The sequence below is a fragment of the Artemia sp. Qi Xiang Cuo genome, chromosome 8 (assembly GCF_049724085.1).
Source record: "Artemia sp. Qi Xiang Cuo chromosome 8, ASM4972408v1, whole genome shotgun sequence".
Classification (NCBI taxonomy): domain Eukaryota; kingdom Metazoa; phylum Arthropoda; class Branchiopoda; order Anostraca; family Artemiidae; genus Artemia; species Artemia sp. Qi Xiang Cuo.
Window position 1 is genome coordinate 23,221,430 of NC_142801.1, and position 15,620 is coordinate 23,237,049.

At 35.2% G+C, this 15,620-nt stretch overlaps 1 protein-coding gene across 4 annotated transcripts in view; it reads right to left on the bottom strand.

The window, feature by feature from the left end:
• The window catches only part of LOC148949255 (mRNA-capping enzyme-like), a 77,880-nt gene extending 71,188 nt beyond the window's left edge, over positions 1 to 6,692 (bottom strand). For all 4 annotated transcript variants that reach the window (XM_089093306.1, XM_089093307.1, XM_089093305.1 and 1 more), the window contains exon 1: positions 6,428 to 6,692. In XM_089093306.1, the coding sequence (XP_088949432.1) occupies positions 6,428 to 6,652 (225 nt within the window). In that variant the 5' untranslated portion in view covers positions 6,653 to 6,692. The remainder of the gene's footprint in view (positions 1 to 6,427) is intronic.
• Between the last annotated feature and the right edge of the window lie 8,928 nt (positions 6,693 to 15,620).

The window sequence follows — 15,620 nt, forward strand, 5'->3', positions numbered from 1 at the left end:
TTCTTGATATGTCCTCCTATGTTTGAACTGCTCGTATTGAAATTAAATTTAAACTATAACATGGATTGAGTTTGTCTCTCTACTAGGCAGTAATTACCATTCCACTTTTCCTTTACTAGTAATGCAATCACTAGTAGCATTTAACAAAATCTAACAAGGAAAGTTCTTAATGGTGATTTAGGTACAATATTTAATTGTATCAAAATCTATTATTTTTAGAACAATACCATTTTGTGATGTGGGCTGGGTTTAAAGCTACCGTTTCTAGCACTGGATCATTACCTGTTGTTAGAGGAGTGCCACAGGGAAACATCATGGGGCTGAAAGATTTAGGTCTAAATCTGATAGATTTAGACCAAGCAAAACCTAACAAGCTTGAGGGACAGGTCCTAAGCAACCAAAATCAGTCAAAATTCCAGAATACTTGAACAAACTATCTAGACAATTATTGGATTTGTAACTGTAGTTCAACACCTCAAAATGTAAACCCCTGTATTTTGGACACAATAATCTAAAATGCCTGTACCAAATAGGTGGCATTCAGTTTGGGGCAGTCCAGTTCACCACCAGGAAACCATGTGTGGTCAAAAAAGTATACAAAACCATGGTCTGTTGGTCCCTTGAGTTTGGCATAGCCCTAGTCTATTCCCAGTACAAGAAGGACATGAAGGCACTTGAGGTTACGTATCCCTCTGTTCTGTTACCTTAATTCACACTTCAGAGCAAAATTAAGGGTAACATTGGATCTACTGTGCTTTGTGCCCATGATGGTAGAATTTAGGTCAGGTTAACATCAGTGGATGATTGATTGGGATGGACAATCCTATTTATATTTATATGACTTGCTGTTCTATTCTTTGTAAAGTCTGGACTTAAAGGATGCAATTGTGGGTGAAATTGCCATTTCAGCTCTGAGGCTATTCTAGTTGTTGACAAAATGTTTAGTGAAGAAATGTTCCTGCATTCAATTCACAAAAACTGTAATTTTAGCAGCTTTTGTGAGTAGCCTCTTGTATGGTGTTGACTTGAATGTTTGGTAAAGAGGGGGTTATTTAGTTCTGCAGTATCCAAGTAGGTCAGCACCATATCCCCACAGCAGCATCTAAATATAAGTTGCAAGAAAAACATGAGGATGGTCTTGTTTCAGTTGGAGTCTCAACTTTAATGCACTGCCAGAAACATCAGATGTTATAAAAAATTGCAAGTTGCTAGAAAATGACTTTTTTAGTCAAGTTATTTTCCCATCTCTCTTAAACAGTATAAGAAGACACTCTAAGAAGCTTCTGGTCTCCCATTGCATTGGGCAAGAGCATTAATATTTCTTTATTTTTAGTTCTGTCTTATTCCAGAACAGGTTCTATCATGCCAGTGTCCAGTTTAAACCCTATAAACTTTCAAGAAAGCAGCCAATAAGACTGGGCTAATGCTAAATAGAGACAAAACTGGGAAGGCTGACCATATTCTTGAAACACCAGCATCAAGATTCCCTACAAGAGGCTTACCCTAACTTAATCTATTTTGGAGCTTTAAGGTCCTCTGAACCTGTGGTGTACTTTATCGTATGGGAATGTAATCTTCAGACACATTTTTCAAAATCAAAAGCTTATAAATTGGGATTTAGAAAAAAAAACATAAGGCTCAGAATACTTTTCTTGGGCCTTATGAGTGTTGTAGATTGATTTCTCAAAGTTTCCTTCCTACAGAATGCATTTTTTTTGTCAGATCATCAAAGGTAAGTGCCCTGTGGAGAGGGAAGAGATAGAAAGTAGATGTTTCAAAAAATTATCTAGGGCATAGCCTAGTTAAGACCAACTACTTTCTATGATAGCCAATAGCTGTTGATGAGGAATTTTGCCCTATATATCATTAAAATATCATCAGTACTATCAATAGGTAGTAAAATTTGAGTGTAGAGGCTTTTGGCTATCTTGGAAAGTAGTTTAGTTATGTGAATAAAACTCCCAGGAATGCATCTAGAGCCTGAAATGATCAGTAAAGGTTAAGAATAGTGGCTCTCCAGGGGGGACATGCTAAAAAAAAGAGAGTTATTTTTATATTGTTAATTTTATGCTCATTTTTATGGTTTTGTTTGCATTCTGACAACCCATCCCCAGCTCTCCCTGTCCCCCCAAAATTATTTCATATAGCCATAAGCTATGTAAAAAAACTAAGATAAAAAACAATGAAATTTTTACTTTATAATATAAAGTTAATTTACAGTGCTCAGTTTATCATGTTTCCTTTTGTTACTATTTAAATTTTTAACACATTTAACATAGTATTTTTTCTGTCCAATATTCAGCAAAATCACCTAGTTTAAATTGAATATCTCTGAGTCCACACAGAGCAACAGGTTTTATAACAGATCAGTCAATGGAAAGAACAACAAACAAACATATTATTGCAGCTATAAACATGTCCATCATGGATGGGGGGGGGGGGGGGGGGTACTTTGTCAGGGTAATAACTATTACAATTGCCAATAGTAAAGGTCATAAGGTTTCAATATCTTATTTTTTTTTTCCCAGAGGCACTTCATATGGGAGGGATGGTTGTATAAACTTTGGAGAAGTGCTCATCTGATTGGATAATTTCCGGTCCTTTTTCCTCCAAATGTATCCAATCAAAATTTTGAGATAGCCATTTTGTTCAAAATAGTTCAAATATCAGATAACAAAAACTCTGGGGTCAATAAAACCCACCAGAAACCAGTGGCACATGTTGAAAGTTATGCCCTGGGGCAAAATAGTGTTTTTATGGAAAAGGTGGTCATAAAAACTTTGAAGGGGGCTCATTTGATTGCAAATTGAAAGTTCTAGTTCTCTTTTTAAGAGTCGAAAGATATTGTAGGGCAACTAGCCCCCATTGCCTTATTTTCCCCAAATGCATCTGATTGAATTTTCAAGATGGCCATTTTGTTCAAAATAGACCAAAGATCATATAACAGGTACCATACTAATAGAAATTACAACAGATAGTAACTACAAACAAGAGCCTGGCTACTGCCCTCTTCCCTGATTTTATTTCACTGTAATTTTTATCTTTAATGTTGATGATGCAGTAGGCTTTATACTTTTACAGCTAGGGAAGGAGACAGTAGCCAAGATTCTTGTCTGTTTTAAGCTTGATTTGCATATTCAATTTAAGTGTTTCTCATTTTAGGATTTATTTATTCATTTATATTAGTACCTGTTGTATGTTTGTTTGCTATGATTGTTTATTTAATTTCTCTTTCTTTTGGGTTTCATTTATTCTTTTATAGTAACTTTGGGTTGTTTTGAGTTTGAATTATTATAGATTTTTATTTCTGTTGATCTTAAGTTTAATATGGTCTTTACTTTTCTTTGAAAAACTTCTTTTTTTAATTAATGTTGAAAAGGAGCATAAAATAAGAAATCCAATTGTACACTTTCTATTTTAAGTTTGTTTTGTATATAGCCTAGGGCAATACAGAGGGGGGGGGGCTGGGAATGAGTTGTCAAAAATGGAAACAAACCACAAACAAGTGCATACATCTAGCAACCTAAACATGTTTCTTTTTTTGTCATAGCATGTTTCTTTCTGGATACCCACTATTATTAACCATTAACTTAGTGATCTTTGTAGGAAAGTATTTTGAAGCACTCCCTTCCCTCTCCTTAGAGTAATGACCTTAAATAATCTTTATGTTATAAAAGTGTGCTTAAAGGCACAGGAAGTGTTTTGAGCCTCATGCCTTTGCTCAATCCTGATTTATAAGGCTTTAAAGGCAGGTATATCTATTTCTTAAATTTAGGAAAAATCATTGGTAAGACTTAAGATTCTACTGAAATAGCAAGAGTTGTATTTTCAAAAACTAATGCAAAAAAAAAAATGAAAACCCAAAATTAGGTTGGAGTTTTTTGTCAGAATTCAGATAGGCATATGCCTGCCATTTATGAAATTCTTTAAGCCCTAAAAATAAAAAAAGGGCAGTCACAGTACCTTAAACCTTAAATCACAGCTTGGAGCAAAGTAAATTGGCAATTTCTTCCCAGGATACATTTTTGGCCCTGGATTCATTCCTAAAAGTTTTATCCACCCAACTTGACTATTTTCCAAGGTAGTAAGAAATTCCTAAACTAGAATTTTACCAAATAGGCTAATAAATCAATTTGGGTAAGATATTCAGTAATTAGACAGCTTATCATTACTTCAACAACTAAATCCTATCAAAATCTCCATTATACTACCTAGAAAGTGGATTATTTCACCATTTGATTTGTCAAGATCTGCTCACTAAGTATGTGATTAGCTTGAATATAAAACACTCACAATTTAAAATATACTGAAAGACATCCTAGAACAAAAAGAAAGATACTTTTATATAGCTAATTTTGTGTTTATGGTTTTATTTGTATTTTTGACAAGTTCATCCCTGCCCCCCCCCCTCATGTATGAGACCATTAGAGTGGGGCTGGGGATAAATTGTAACAATGTAAATAAAACTATAAAAATGAGCATATATTTGCAATCTGAAAATGTTGGCAAATGAATATATTTTAGTTTTAGAGCCACTATTCTAGACCATTATGTTTTAGTATTTTTTTTAGGACAGGGCTAGCCTGTCCTAAAAAAATACACCTGGAAATAAGCAATGAGTTTTTTATTGGATAGCACTAGTGAAATGGTAGCTTGTTGACAGGCCTTACAGATTTAGTTTAGGTATCAGTGTAAAATTGGCCAGTTGAGAAGGAAACATGTTAAGAAAAATTCTTAATTTTTAATATGCAGAAAAAATGTAGCCTGGCTAATTATTCCTAAAAGTGTTTCACTTTACCATATCACCCACCCCCTCCGTAATGCACAAAAAAACAATCACAATTATATTTCCTGTGCATATTTCTATTTCTTGTTCCGTCAATGATGCTTTAATTTATGGGTAGCCTATCAATTACCTTAATTCATGCTTTGGAGTGAAATAAGGTCCATGGTGGATCTGTTCTGCTCTGCCTCAATGATGTCAATTTGGAATGTCCCTGTGAAATGGGCCCAGTGATGTTGCATTAGTTGACAGCTGAGAGGGATGGACTGTCCTACTTATATCAATCAATTTGAAACATAGGAGTGACATATGGCAGGGTTTAGGGTAATGTTTAAGTAAAGTGTTTTTAGGAATGATTATCTAGGCCTTCAATTTTTCTGTATATGATGAAGTAGAAAATGGTTTCTTTCACATATTTTTTTTCTGGAAAGACCTAGTCATACACTGATACATAAATGTACTACCTCAGGGGAGAGATGGGATAAACTCCATATCAAAATGGAACTTCCACAGGTAAAATTCTACTTTAGCTATTTTTGGCTATCTTGGAAAGGGGTTAGGTTAGGAGAATGAAACTTTCAGGAATGGGTCTACAAGCTAAAGTATGGGTACTATTTTACAAAGTGGTAAGCATGCAAAAAGTGAAGTTTCATTAATGCTTATGAAATAAAACAAAATAGGATGAAAATATAATAGTTCAGAAAAAAATTTGGGCTATATATATTTGCACATTAGGGGGGTGGGGTGGTTAAAGCATAGCATATATTAAATATGTAACCTCACCTAACTTAATCAACCCAACTTAGGTACCTTTTAGCCACCCTAAACCCCCAAAAACTAAAGTTTAAATATTGTTCCTGGAGTGAGAAACCCTTTGTAATGTCTATCTTTATACAGTATCTCCTGTAAGTACCAGGTTTTATCCTCTCTAATTTTCAATACATTTGTCACATGCTTACTGCTTTATAAAACAGTACCAAAGTAGGCCCTATGTCCTGGGAAAGTATTTTGAAATACCTACCTCTACTCCTTCTCTCTCTAGAGAGTTCTGACCTTTAAAAATATGTGTGTTATAAGAGTGAAACCTTGCAAAATAGATCTTCTGATTAAACAAAGTATCCTACAACCTGCTTAAATGAAGTACAACTAAATTGTTTTTAACTTCACAACTTTGTTCAATCCCAAATGATAAGGTTTTAAAGATATGCAAATACATTTCCAAAATTTTGAAAAAAAAAAATTGATATGGCTTATAATTCTAGGTACTCAAATAACAGGAATTGCATTTTCCAAACATGGCTTCAAAATAGCCTACCTTCATGGGACATACTTTAGCCTGTAGAGCCATCCTGGAAAGTGTCATTTTCCTGGCCTAACCCCTTTCCAAGATAGCCAAAAGTAGCTAAAGTAGAATTTTACTGTAGGTACTTGAAAGTACCTTCCTGGGACATACCTTAGCATGTAAATCCATCCCTGAAAGTTTCATTTTCCTAACCCAACCCCTTTCCAAGATAGCCAAAAGTAACTAAGCAGAATTTTACCAAAATGATTATTATATTTGTAAATAACATAGGCCTAGGGATATAGGCCCAGTTAGCCTAGGTTTAACTGAAGTTCAGAAGAAAAAGTCAAGCCTTGACCTACCTCTTGTGCATTAGCTGTAAGAGGATCTCTAATTTTAAAACTCCTAGCTCTATCCAAGAGCATTTTAGGTGTAAATTTAGATTCTGGTGGTACACATTCATCATATCTTTCATCTAATGGATTTTTAAAAGCAATAAAATTGGATATAGTCTCTACACAACATCTGGGGCATTTCAGCCACCTTGGAGGCGGTCTTAGTTCATATCGTGCCCTTTTTCTGTTCATACTGATGCAGATTTTTACTAAGACAAATCGAAAATTCCAAATTCGCTAATATTCTTCATTTCATCCTTAAGATGATTTTTACTACGATAAGGATATAGCGCCATCGACCTACAAATTCATGGACGATAAAGTTTCAAAGTGCCATCTATGATTCAATGTCTTTGAGATGTTAAATGGTTAAAATAAGAGTGATTTTTTAAGATCTTTTTAAAACTTTGTATATTCTGGTAGCAAGTAGGGGGAGGGGATTACTCTAATATGACTATATTTCTCCTCTCTGTTTTTGCAAACGCATTTATTGGCCTATTTGCATTGAAAAATACCATTTCTCGATATTTTCATTCGGTAAACGACACCTTTCCCCCCAATATTTTATAAATAAATTGTATTCTCTTCCCTGAATTTCTGTGAATCTACGCCATTGGTTATATAACCCAATACTTCGAAACTTCCGAATTTAGGAATATGTGTATAAATCATTTCGGATGGAGATGGGATTTGTTACACTGAGCAATTCAAATCGAAAATATGAAAAAAATACAAAAATCTTAGAAACGAGGTTTATCCCAAGTCGCAAAATTACCTAAATACGATTCGTCATGCGTAGCAGCAACTATTTGCCATAAATGTAATAATTGCAAATCTTTATGATTTTCTTATAAAATGCCTACATCTTCTTAATTTATCGCCAAAACTCCCGAATCTCAACTTATTTGATAAACTGGACATGTAGATTACATTTGAAACAGTCTAGCATAAACCAAACAGATATGAAGAAATTGATTTTGACTATAATATGTCCCCCTATTTTTTACTTCGTATCTTATAAGGACCAAACAAGAACAGGCTGTCATAAAATAATAGGAAAGGATTTATGAAAATATACAATCTGAAAAAAGACTAGGTAATTTGTAAATTAACCTCTTTTTGTAGGCTTAACCTAAAAAATAGTTCAAAGACTAGAAAAATTTATCTTGTTTTCTTGTAGCTTGTGTTTTGAACAAATATGTAAGTGCTGCTGGTATTATCTTAGTAGTAACTTCTTAAGACTAATCAAGATAGTTTTTTCCCGATATTGGAAATTCTAGCTTAGAAGAAAACATTATTCCAGACCAAATTAGGTCCCATGAAAGGGCTATAAGGCTTTTGTTCCCACCTTTCCTTGACAACTTCTTCTTACTTGAACTCAGAAACATCAGTCTAACCTGAAATTTTATCACTCAAAATGGAATAGGAATAATAATTTAGTTTGAGCCCCAGCGACAACAACCAATGTATTGTATTATGCAATGTAAAAAGTGAAGTTGGAATGTGAAGTAATGTATTATGAATGTCAAAAAGTGCAGTTGGAAGCCGAAAGGATCCCATTTGGAATTTTGGATGCTTTTCTTAAGAAGAAGAAGAAGAAGATCAAAGGAAGTTTTAACTTTTAATGCAACAGCAACCTTATAAGAAAATCAAAATATATTTTCTTGTGAATTATTATCGCTTCTAATCAGCAGTTGTACCAAACCAATCCTGCTCAACTCATCCTCAGGGCTATACTGTGGTGTTTATCCTCCCCATAGTATAGTGCAGACGGTTTGATATCATTCTATTTTCCCTTCTTGTTTTATTTTTATTTTTGTGTTTAAAGCTTGTTCCATAAGGCATTGTTTAGAAGTCCTCCAAAAAAAAGTCCCCCCAGATCCCAAATCAAATTTCAGTGAAAGTGTCATAGTGAAAGATACCCATCCTGGCTGGTCAAGCACACTATCTCAAAGTTCTAATGATAGCTCCAATTCGGAGAATAGGACAATGATAAGTGTAGGGGCTAATGTAACCATAAATGATGATAATGTGTTTCAAGAGGTCCTCTCTTGAAGCTCTAAAAAAAGGAAAAAAATCTCCCCAATTAAAAGCATTTCCCCTCTCCCTGCCCAAGATCCTCCCTCCAAAAACTTAGGAATTTACCTTAAAATTACTCCCACGACCCCCATTGAAATAAAAATGATCACTGCAATAAGAGTTGCAATTTTTAAATTGCTAAAATCAATGTTCTCTCTTAACATTAACCATAATGGATCTCTCCTAATAGCTGTAGAAGATCAGAAATCAGCAAATACAATAATTAACCTAAAATCCCTTTTGAATACCCCAATTATGCATCTAATTGGAACCCAAAACAATCACCAACAAAAATAGTAGTTTATAATGTTCCCCCAGAGATATCTACTCAGGAGTTAAAAGAAGGCCTCTCAGATAGGGCTGGAAACACAATCCCAGTTGAGGATGTTACCCAACTTGGAAAACCTAACTCTAATGGCCTAAGAACTAGTAGATTCTTATTCACACTGAAGGATAAAATTGATATTCCAGAAAAATTATTCCTATTTGGGCAAATCAAACCACACAAGGAATAAAAACCTAAGCCTATCCAGTGTCAGAAATGTTTCAAACTGGGACACACGACAAACAAATGCAATGAAATTCTCCAAGAGTGTAGTAATTGTAAATCTTTCCATCCTAAAGAGCTGACAACTTGCAACAACACTCAGCCTACATGCATCAATTGCAAAGGCCCACATGAATCTACAAATAAATCATTATGCCCTGCATACAAGAAAAGAGCTCTAACACTCCAAATATCAACAGAGAAGGCCATCCCATACCCCTTTGCAGCATTGGAAGCAAATGCTGCCCAACAATACCAAATAAAGCCTGTTATGAAACCAACCAAAACCCCCCAAGTCAAACGCCCCCAATGCATCAAGCACCCCATATAAAACACCATCTTCTAAGCCCCCTAGCTCAAATCCCTATCAGAAGGAATCACCAAGCCAACAAGCCTCCTTGTCCGGTGAGATAAGGTCCGCCTGGCCCCCCCTCCAGAGAAGAAACAAACCAGAAACAGTACCAGGTATCAATCCCCTAACTAACAAACAGCATGCCTAACCAAAAATGCAATCCCCAAACATATGCTTATTCATTCTAAACTGTAATGCAGCACAGGCCATGAACATACATCAACTAAACAAAACAAAAATTATTGCAGAATTGGCAAAAATCTACATCCCAGATGATATGCTCATTCAAGCAAAAAAAGATCTTGCTTTACTTTTAACAAAGCTGAACATTGATACACAGTCATATAAAGAATAAATCAACAACACAACATTTATCAATACTCCAATGGAATGTAAGATCACTCACAGAAAATAAGCTAAATGAACTAATATCATTTATGAATAATAATTCCATTAATATTGCTTGCGTCCAGGAAACTCATTTAACCCAAAATCAACAAATTAGGTCTCTGGGATATACTATCCTGAGAAAGGATAGATCTTCAGAGAGAAAAGGAGGTGGAGTAGCTTTATTAGTTAATAATAATATAAAATATTGTGGCATCAATTTTCCAGATTTTGCAAATGATGTTGATGTAATTGGTATCAGTGTTTTGCTGAATAATTTAAAAACCTATATAATAAGCTTTTATAACCCTAATGGCCAAACAACAGATGCCAAGGATTTCTTTAATTATATAAATAATTCTAATATGTTAAAAAATATCATTATTTGTTTTGATTTCAATGCCCACATCCTTTTGTGGGGGAATAAACCAGCAAATAAAGCTGGTAAATTCATTGAGCATATGACTTCAAATAATAATGAATTAGCTGTTTCTACCCCTCCAAACCTGAACACATATTTCAACCCCAAAAGTGGAATATTCTCCACAATTGACCTACAAATTGTGTCATTAAATTTTTTGAACAAAATTTACATAAACAAAATTGATAGTCTATGTACTGACCACTTTGCTATAGTTTGCTCCCTAAATGAACCTGCTGAAACTTTATCTCATACCTCCAAATATATCAACATTGAAGCAAATTGGTCTATGTTTCAAAATAAGCTAAATGATGAAATTACAAGTTTCACCCAAAGTTCATGCATTTCTAACACAACAGTTGACACACATGCTGAAGCCTTGACATCTTTACTAATAAATACAGCTAATCATGCTATCCCCAAGACAACACCTAAGAAAACATTCCATAAACAAATTCCTAAAGCATGGTGGACAAATGAGTGCCTAAATAAATGGAGGATAAAAAAGGCAGCTAGGACAGAATTCATAAAAAACCCATCAACTATTACATATTTAAAAAAATTACAAGCAGAATCTAATCTAAAAAGAACTACAATAGATGCTAAATATAAATACTGGAATAATTTTGCAGATAATCTCTCCAGAGAAACACATGAGCCAATTATACATAAAGTTATAAGCCACATCTGTGGGAAAAAGACTTCCCCCAACCCACTCCTGTATGAGCTTATACATAATAATACCCATTATGACAATGATAATGGAAAAGCTAACCTATTTGCAACTGTTTTTGTTAATAAGCTAACATCAAATAATCAAAGCAAACTGTCCACAATTCCTATGAACCCAAGTTAGCAACCACGCCCAGGATCCGAGTACATAACCAATCCATTTTGAATCCAGGAATTGAATAATGCAATACATCATATTAGGACCAAAACTAGCAGCAGCTATGACAATATACACCCTACATTGATAAAGAATCTCACACCTTCATACAAACAAGAACTGCTAAATTGTTATAATCACGCTTGGGCATCTTCTAGGTTCTCCAATATATGGAAATGTTCGTCCCTCCTACCAATCCTAAAGAAAAATAAACCAAAAGATAACCCTGAGTCTTATAGGCCCATAATGATTACACCTGTGATGGGGAAAATAATGGAGAAAATGATCTATCACAGACTCCTCTGGTTTGTTGAAAAAAATAATATGATCCCACACACTCAAACTGGATACAGGAAACACCACTCCTCAACAGATGCTTTCATTTTGCTAACAAATGCAATAAATGAATCTTTTTCAAAAAATAATGTCCTAGTTGCAGCTTTCCTAGATTTCGAAGGGACATATGACAATGTGAACCACCAAATCCTTTTAAACAAACTTGCAAACCTTGGAGTACCCCCTAAGCTAGTATCTTTTATTAAATCCTTTATAGAAGTGCGAAGTTTCATCGTTTGTGTTGGTTCAGCCTCTTCACCCCAAAAGACATTAACCAAAGGCCTACCTCAGGGAGCAGTCCTCAGTTGCCTCCTATTTGCCCTATATCTCTGGGACATGAACCTACCCCACACGAATCTACAATATGCTGATGATCTGGTGCTATGGTCATCTGGCAACACCTTTCAGATAGCACAGTCAAGTCTTCAAAAGTAACTTTTCCAGTTTTAAAAATTCTCTCAACATTCAGATTTACCCATTGCACCCACCAATTCAAAAATAATCCAATTTCACCTGAAGCTAAACCATGTTATTGCAAAACTAACTCTAAATAAAACAACTATTTCAGAAGATAATCATATTAATTACCTAGGTCTCATACTTGACCAAAAACTTAATTTCCACCTCCACATTTCAAACACAATAAAAAAATGCTATAGAAAAGCAAATATACTAAAAAGACTTCTTTCCAAACCCTGGGGTTGTAAGGAGAAAACCTTACTCCAGTTTTATAAATCACATATAAGACCCCATATTGACTATGGGCTCATCGTCTATGGTGCATACCCAGATGCAAAAAATTGAAACAACACAAAATGATATAATACGTCTCATATTTGGTCTTAGGAAACCCACAAGCACCAAGTTTCTGCTTATGGAGAGTGGATTAACAACAATAAGGGAGAGACGTAGCTTTCTCTTGACAAAGATCTTACAAAAATTGAATCAAATAGCTCACACACATTACATAATTGGTTAAGAAATCCAGCCATGTATAGAGGTATTGCAGATGAGTATGCTAATATTCAAAAGAAGTTCCCTGTACCAGCAAAGTCTATTGCACCTACTTTCCCCCAATCCCCTCCATGGGATTGGTCATTTCCCAGAATAAATACTGAATTTTCAAAATGGAATAAAGATTTAACCCCCATTGCTTTTGTCCAGAAAAAATTTGCAGAACTTAATACAATTACCTATAAAATCACTTCCAAATATTTGTTGATGGGTCAAAAATGAATGAGAAGGTTGCAAGTGGTGTTTTCCTTCCTCACCTGAAAATTGCAATGGGCGAGAGATTATTTAATAATTTATCTATAATGTCTGCTGAGTTGATTGCCATAATTATGGAACTAGAACACCTTAAGCAAAACCAACCTTTGATTGCACTTTCGAATAATATAATCATCTATTCTGACTCTTTATCAAGCATTGAGTTGCTGGCCTCAGCTCCTCAATATAAGTTGGACATTGGCACTTATCATTGTCTCGGTATTATTGATAATCTTGCTTCAAGTGGCATAGAAACTTATTTTCAGTACATTCCTAGCCACCCGGGCATAAATGGTAATCATCAGGTTGATGAAATAGCAAAAAATGCTATAAATATTGACCAGCCAAGTGGGAGACCAATCCCAATTAAAGATATTTACCGATGGAGGCTATCAGATATTAATTTTAATAAGCTTAATCCTATCCTTTCCCCCTTTCCCAATATGTATCCTTCTAAAATTTATCATAGAACTCGTTCTCGAACAAATGGACTAAATTTCCTTGCATTCTCATATAAGCTTTCTAATTCAAGTGGTTCAATTCCCCTGTCCCCTCTTTGCAGGCATTGTAATATGAATAATGAAACAATTGACCATTGCCTATTTGAATGTAATATGCTGACATCTGCACAACATACCTTGCTTTGTAAACTGTTAAAATACTTTAAACACCACAAAATCTCACTATCAGCCAAGAGCCTAAACAACTATACCTGCACACAGAACACAGAAATCGATATCTATCATCTTATATTTGAACTCCTTGAGTCAAAAGATCTACTGAAAGATATCTGAGAATATTTAATAAATAAGAGACAACCAAGACAGTAGCTCTGTAGCCCACAGAGTGAAGCAAAAAGAAGAGGGCTAAATAGTACCAACTGAATAGCCCGCCTGCTGTGAATTAGAAGAAGAACAATGCCGATTTCTCTATGTGTGCAAAGTCAGGGTAAGATCCAAAATTTGGGCTTGTAGAAAACGGGAAAAGGCTCAATTTATTTGCATCGATTTGCTCTTACAAAATTTACTCGTATCCCTCATGATGTTCGCGTATTGCTTAATGTTCCTATAAGTACTGTTTATTTTCTCATTTTAGATTTTTACAAGCACTTGTTTGCTTGGGAGATGCAGATGAAGCATCACTGTGACTTTCACTTGGTTTACAGAAAATCAAAGGAATTAAGTTAGTTGCATTAATTTAAGTAAACTTCCACATAAAATGTCATCTGAGTGTATGACCTATTCCACGGTGATTAATGTTAATAAAAAATAAAAGCTGAATGGCGAATCGAATAGTGTGCTTTTGTGGCTACCTCATTATGAAAATGTTCTTCTGCACAAATTAATTTACCATTCTTCGAATAAACTATCTTTATTCAATGAAAATAAATTCATCCTTCAATTCTCTATCTTGATATAACAATTGTTTTCTGAGAAAATTCCTTTCAGAAATCTAGAATACTCATCACTGGCGGGACTCAATACATCCCTTAGATTCTACCAATCAAGCTTTTTGGGAATCCTAAAGGATTCCGGGGTGGGCTGATGGGTTGAGGGAAATTCGAGGTCAGCCTAGAACGACCCAAAATAAACAGTATGAAGTGATTTGTTTATATCTGGTTTTACAGATTACCGGCGAAACTAAACTACCCAATAGACTGAATAACATACGTTTATCTTTTATCAGGGGGAACTAATCTACACCTTTACCACAACAGCTAATGTATTTTACGTTTATTTATTGTAATATAACCCAGTTCATGACTGAATGTCTCAGTGAAGAGTCACTCAAGGGCGACAAGGTCAAAACTGCATGTCTCTGACAATTCTGCTGCACTTTGACCATAGAGTTTTGTCTGTAAGGTGACTGTGGTTCCAGACTTCCTTGTGCATAGAGATTACAGCTTCGTTTAATGAAGTGAAAGTACTGGATTGTAAGGATCTATGGATTATTATATAAATAATTTCTTCCCCAAAAAGCAGTTCGCGCGCAAAAAAATAAAAAAAAACAAAAAAATAAGTTTCATTTTCAAAAATAAAACTGGCAAGAGAGTCGACAAGCTTCGTCTACTGGGGATTCATTCTCTACTGATCGCTCTTGGAATAACTACCTTGATCGGATGAGAACCTCCTGCGCCAGAAAGCTTGGAGTCACTCTTCGCTGTAAAAACCTTCTTTCATCCAGCTCGATTATCCCAAAAAAACAAGTTTCATTTTCAAAAATAAAACAGTCAAGAGAGTCGACAAGCTTCGTCTCCTGTATCAGAACCACAGCTGAAAATGGATGCCCGCTATATGCTGGTGCCCCAAAAACGCTGTTAAAACCACTCCAAAAATCCGGAATAGGGCCAACAAGGCGGGCTGTGCCTCCACACCTGACTCACTCCAGCCTCCAAATGAAAGGTTTGATGTAGCGTCGACGGCTGTTTTCTACAAGTACATGAATTCGCCTCCCTCAAATGAGCTCTCTTGTATTGTTCCCCCCCCCTTTGTCAAACAGACAAGGCAGACGTGAAGGCACACAGCTCGATCCAATTATCTAATGGATGAGTCGATTAAAAAATTAATCGAAATTGTTGAGGCGCGTACTTGAGGAAGAGCTTCATCCGGCGTTGCATTTCTATCTGGAACGACCTTCGTGGGGAACTTATTCCTGCAAATCCCTCTGTTGAATCCTTCATATGAAGGTTCAACAGACATTTGAAACCTCGAGGTGCCAAAACAAGGTAATTGAATAGTGGCATATCAAATACCTTTAAGTACCTGGCGCCGTGAATATAGGAATAAAAAAGGATAAAATAAGGCAAGTTTTGAGCCTCAAGCTTCGTGCAAAAATGCAAAAATAAGTCAGTTTGACGCATGGCAACAGTGGAATCGTACC